The sequence below is a fragment of the Mandrillus leucophaeus genome, unplaced genomic scaffold (genome assembly GCF_000951045.1).
Source record: "Mandrillus leucophaeus isolate KB7577 unplaced genomic scaffold, Mleu.le_1.0 Scaffold321, whole genome shotgun sequence".
Lineage (NCBI taxonomy): Eukaryota > Metazoa > Chordata > Mammalia > Primates > Cercopithecidae > Mandrillus > Mandrillus leucophaeus.
Genome location: NW_012103377.1, coordinates 255773 through 261662, shown reverse-complemented (window position 1 = coordinate 261662; position 5890 = coordinate 255773). Strand labels below are relative to the sequence as shown.

Here is a 5890-nt window from a genome sequence, read left to right as displayed (position 1 = left end):
ACATAGGCTCTGTTGTCTCACCAAGACTTATAAGGGATGGGGGCCGGATTTCACAGTTTCAGATGCTAGGCAGCTTAAAACAACAAGACACCTGTCTGCTGCTTAACTGGTTAACCGGTGTTCTCATGTCACCCAGCAAATGGCAGAGCTGGAATGTGCTGCTTCTCCCCAATCTGGTTCTCCTACTCACTCTACACTCTCTTGTCGAATTTACCTTGCACACTGACTTCTCTCAGTTTCTGAATACACTGTACGTTTTCATCCCTTTGTGTGATTTGGCTCATGCCTCTTCTTTTGCTTGTGCCACTTTTTACCTTGTTTTCTGATTGTGAAATTCAACTCCTTTTTCTAGGCCTGTATTGGAAACCTCTCCTGTGAAACCTTCCTTGATTTCTCAGGCAAAATTAACAGCTCTCCTTTGTATATTTCCTCAGCACTGAGTTCTTACCTTTTCTATGGCACCATGTTTATATTGTGATGGTAATTTCAGGTACTTTGCTTTACTTGACTGCGGGCCTCTTTTGGACAGGCAGCTCTGTGTTATTTGTAATTGTACCCTAACCCCGGTGTAGTGGAACATTGTTGCCTGTGTAGTAGTGGGGCGTTGCCTGTGTAGTGGAACATTGTTGCTTGTGTAGTGGAACATTGTTGCCTGTGGAGTAAGTGCATTTGAAGACCTACAGATGTCAGGCCTCAAGGGAGTCTTGAATACACTGAGGCCAGCTTTTCACTTTCAGGGGTCATGTTCAGTAATCTTCGAAGCCTTTTCATATAGGCCTGTTCATGATTTTTGAAATCATTTGAGTGACATCCAAGTTTTTGTGACTGTCATCATTAAGTACCTTTATTCCTTAATTTTTACTTAATGTCTTTCTGAAAATGGATTTAAAAGTCAAATGTGGAAGTCACACAATAGAGTGAGATGTTATAAAGAGAGATTCCATTTCTAGAAAGCTAGAAAAAATAAGATCTCTAATTATGCTTCACCTTTAAGCTATCGTCTCCAGCAGTTTATTGCCAGCATTTGGTGCATGTTCTTTAAATTGTATCTTCTATTTCAGTCAAACATTTAGTCAAGCAGCTTAATGTTGTTATGAACGTTCTGGTGGGGTTGGAGTTTTAGGCTGCCTCTTATCCATACTTCTCCTTTTCTTTGCCTGCTCCTTTTATAAATTAATTAGCACCAAACACAATAAAATACTAAATTTCACAGACACAGATGGCAATCGTGCTGAGCCTAAACTCATGGTTGACAGGCAGCACTGTTATGCTTGACTTAGTTATTCATCAGTGGGTATGTGAAAGTCTTTAATTCGGTGGATGATTTTTTTTTTCTTTTTTTTTGAGACGGAGTCTTGCTCTGTCACCCAGGCTGGAGTGCAGTGGTGCACCCTTGGCTCACTGCAACCTCCACCTCCTGGGTTTAAGGGATTCTCCTGCCTCACCCTCCTAAGTAGTTGGGATTACAGGTGCCTGCCACCACGCCCAGCTAATTTTTGTATTTTTAGTAGAGATGGGGTTTCACCATGTTGGTCAGGCTGGTCTCAAACTCCTGACATCACTCAGGTGATCCACCCACCTCAGCCTCCCAAAGTGCTGGGATTACAGGTGTGAGCCACTGCGCCTGGCTGAATTTTTTTCAGTGTGTGTGTGGAATGATCAGTTTATGATGACCAGAGCATGAATAATTCAAAAGTTGAATGAATAAACACTGAAGTCCTCTGATATTTCAGTAATTTTTGACAAGCCATTTTAGCCCCTGTAGTTGTTTTAGTAGCATCCTATGTCATAACCAACTGAGGCCTTGAAATAAGTGGTATATCAGTAATCCCTTCAGAGCCATCTTTGTTAAATTTCTCCAGTCCTCAATCTGTTCCTTCTTTGAATTTCTGGGTACTTTGTCTGAATCTCTTTTAAGGCATATATTACCTCTAAATATTGTTTAGAGCCAGTTGCTACTTGTCTCCTGTGTTAGATAGTAAGTTTTGTGAGTACAGAGACCATGTCTTTTTTATCTTTTTTTTTTGTTGGTGTTGTTTTGTTTTTTGTTTTTTGAGATGGAGTTTCACTCTTTTTGCCCAGGCTGGAGTGCAATGGTGCGATCTCAGCTCACTGCAAACTCTGCCTCCCAGGTTCAAGTGTTTCTCCTGCCTCAGCCTCCCGAGTAGCTGGGGTTACAGGCACGCACCACCATGCCCGGCTAATTTTGTATTTTTAGTAGAAACGGGGTTTCACCATGTTGGCCAGGCTGGTCTTGAACTCCTGACCTCAGGTGATCTGCCCACCTCAGCCTCCCAAAGTGCTGGGATTACAGGTGTGAGCCACCACGCCCAGCCTGTCTTTGTGTCTCATAGGGCCTAGTACTTTGCAAAGAGTAGATGCTCCTTGAAGCCTTTTAGAATAGAATACAAAATGAATAGTGCTTCTATAACCCACTGGATTACTTCTGACTGGTCATTTCTAATGAAAAGGTGATAAATTAGCTAACAGCTGATCTCCCTTGTTTAGTGTCTCTGCAGGATATCAGTTGAATTGGGAGTTTTCCTCTTTTTGGAGAAAAAAATAACAGTGGCTTTGTTTTAACAGGATCTTAGAGGAACTTTCTGGCGAGTCATGTATATTTGGATATGTATGTTTGGCCATGAGCTTTGTGAATTATTTACATTGTAAACATTATCTACTTGTTTATTACTAAAATTGTATGTTATTGTTGGCTAGAAACTTTTCCTTGGTGTTTGAGGGAAGATGGCTGACAATTTTGTAACATCTCTTGTAAATTTTTTCTTTTTCCCCGCTGTGTCAGATTCAGGGAGTTTTGTAGCTTCTCGAGCCCGGCGAGAAAAAAAATCAAAGAAGGGGCGCCAAGAAGCTCTAGAAAGACTGAAAAAGGCTAAAGCTGGTGAGAAGTATAAATATGAAGTAAGTAGCCATTTTTCTTCTTTATTCCTCCTGTGCATCATCTAATTCATAGCCTGAAGGTAGTCTTATGTCACCTTTGCCCCAAATTAGAAATACTCGTATATTTTAAACTTCTTGTAATGGGAATTTATTAGTGTTGAACAAGCATGGGTATGAGGTAGATTTACAGATCATGGAGAATGCTCAACCCTTAAAGTTCCAATAAGGTATTTTACAGATGATTTTAGAATTCCAAAATGAAACTACATAGCCATATCTATATTTCTCCTTATTGAGCATGCCGTATCTATGGTCAGTCCCATTGGTTTTTTGCAGTCCTTTAGAGGTGCTTTTACTTACTCTTAAGGTATTGAGCAGTCTAACTAAGTGCTACTTCTTGGAGAGAACTGTTCTTCCTAATCTCATTTGCAAGGGTAGTGGCAATGGAGACGTGGACCTTAACTTCTGCCGTGTTCTGCTTATAAGATTGAATGTGATGCTCTTTTGGTTTTCCTCTACCCACTGTTTATGGCCTGCAGGTAAAAAACAGAGTGGCCACCATCTGCATAAATATTGTCTAGTGTCATCTTCAGGGCTCCCTGAGTATCTTAATTGCCTCATGGCCAGAAAGTAATTAACCAGTACTAGAAAATAACAACCATAACTTTTTGAACTAACATATTATTCTAAGTGCATTTACCGATGTGTTTATTCATTTAATCTTTTCAATAACCAAATGAAATTAGATACTATGATTAATAACATTTTGCAGGTGAGATATCTGAGGTACGGAAAGTTTAATGAGGTCACAGTGACAGATCCTTTTTTGAACCCAGGCAGTCTGGCTCAGGATATGAATGTTTAACCAGTTAATCAAATAAGAGAATATTTGCCATTTGTCACCATTTGTTCAAGTTAAGTGAGGCAACCAGATCATAAAAGGTTGATCAAAGGATTTCAGTAAAACAGGAATAAAGCATTTTTTTTTTTGAGACACAGTCTCGCTCCGTTGCCCAGGCTGGAGTGCAATAACATGATCTTGGTTCACTACAACTTCCACCTCCCAGGTTCAAGCGATTCTCCTGCTTCAGCCTGCCAAGTAGCTGGGATTACAGGCGTCACCACCACGGGTGGCTAATTTTTGTATTTTTAGTAGGGACAGGGTTTCACCATGTTGGTCAGGCTGGTCTTAAACTCTTGACCTCAAATGATCCACCTGCCTTGGCCTCCCAAAGTGCTGGGATTACAGGCGTGAACCACCACACTGAGCCCAGGAATAAAACATTTTTAATGTAGGTACTTGTATAAAGGAGTTCCATGGGGCATTTCAGATGTTGGCACAATGTGGCTGATTTCCCTTTAACACTGTGATGTTAATTGTATGGCTGTAAGAGTTCATGCTGAGCAGTAGTAATGTTGTTTTTAAAGATTGAGTCGAAATGACTTTTTACTCAAAATGATATTTAAAAATAGTTTTCTGGTATCTCCTTGATAATATAGTGAATCACTTAAATAAGAGACAGTCTGTCTTCAACCAACAAAAATAATCACGCCAGTTCCCCTCCAACCCTGAAAAAGAAAGTTGGTCAGTATAGTAATATTAATTGGACTGTTTTGCATCTGTGTTGTTAAAAACTTAATTTGGTAAGGCAGGTTGTTTCTGTTACCAAATCAGTATTTGCCAGTGATTCCTGTAGAGTAGGCTAAAAGGAGGTGAAAACTCAGCCAAATCCTGTAATTATTATAAGCCTTATAGTTGTGGCAGAAATCCAGTCATCTCTGGCCGTCAGATTCTAAAAGCTCTGTCCAAGTTTTTTCCTAGAGTATTAACTCTTCAGATGGAATTGTTTCTCCCATACTCCATTTGAGAAAGGTAGAACTCTTTTTTTTTTTTTTTTGAGGTGGAGTTTTGCTCTTGTTGCCCAGGCTAGAGTGCAATGGCACTATCTTATACACATCTAGATGTGTATAAGAGACAGGGAGTGCAATGGTGCGATCTTGGCTCACTGCAACCTCCACTTCCCAGGTTCAAGCAATTATCCTGCTTCAGCCTCCCAAGTAGTTGGGATTACAGGCACCCGCCGCCACGCTTGGCTAATTTTTGTATTTTTAGTAGAGACCAGGTTTCACCATGTTGGTCAGGCTGGCCTGGAACTCCTGACTTCAGGTGATCCCCCTGCCTTGGCCTCCCAAAGTGCTGGGATTACAGGTGTGAGCCACTGCGCCTGGCTGAATTTTTTTCAGTGTGTGTGTGGAATGATCAGTTTATGATGACCAGAGCATGAATAATTCAAAAGTTGAATGAATAAACACTGAAGTCCTCTGATATTTCAGTAATTTTTGACAAGCCATTTTAGCCCCTGTAGTTGTTTTAGTAGCATCCTATGTCATAACCAACTGAGGCCTTGAAATAAGTGGTATATCAGTAATCCCTTCAGAGCCATCTTTGTTAAATTTCTCCAGTCCTCAATCTGTTCCTTCTTTGAATTTCTGGGTACTTTGTCTGAATCTCTTTTAAGGCATATATTACCTCTAAATATTGTTTAGAGCCAGTTGCTACTTGTCTCCTGTGTTAGATAGTAAGTTTTGTGAGTACAGAGACCATGTCTTTTTTATCTTTTTTTTTTTGTTGGTGTTGTTTTGTTTTTTGTTTTTTGAGATGGAGTTTCACTCTTTTTGCCCAGGCTGGAGTGCAATGGTGCGATCTCAGCTCACTGCAAACTCTGCCTCCCAGGTTCAAGTGTTTCTCCTGCCTCAGCCTCCCGAGTAGCTGGGGTTACAGGCACGCACCACCATGCCCGGCTAATTTTGTATTTTTAGTAGAAACGGGGTTTCACCATGTTGGCCAGGCTGGTCTTGAACTCCTGACCTCAGGTGATCTGCCCACCTCAGCCTCCCAAAGTGCTGGGATTACAGGTGTGAGCCACTATGCCTGGCCTCTAATGGGTGTTTTTACTCAAGAAAGGACAGTCTTCTGGAAATGAATTAGTGA

The 5890-nt window shown here is 40.8% G+C and overlaps 1 protein-coding gene across 1 annotated transcript in view; it reads left to right on the top strand.

The window, feature by feature from the left end:
• Positions 1-2745: 2745 nt before the first annotated feature.
• POLA1 (polymerase (DNA directed), alpha 1, catalytic subunit) overlaps positions 2746-5890 on the top strand; it is a gene marked incomplete at its 3' end in the record, with an annotated part of 245506 nt that continues 242361 nt past the window's right edge. Inside the window, exon 1 of the mRNA XM_011988033.1 lies at positions 2746-2919. Within this exon, the coding sequence (XP_011843423.1) occupies positions 2746-2919 (174 nt within the window). The remainder of the gene's footprint in view (positions 2920-5890) is intronic.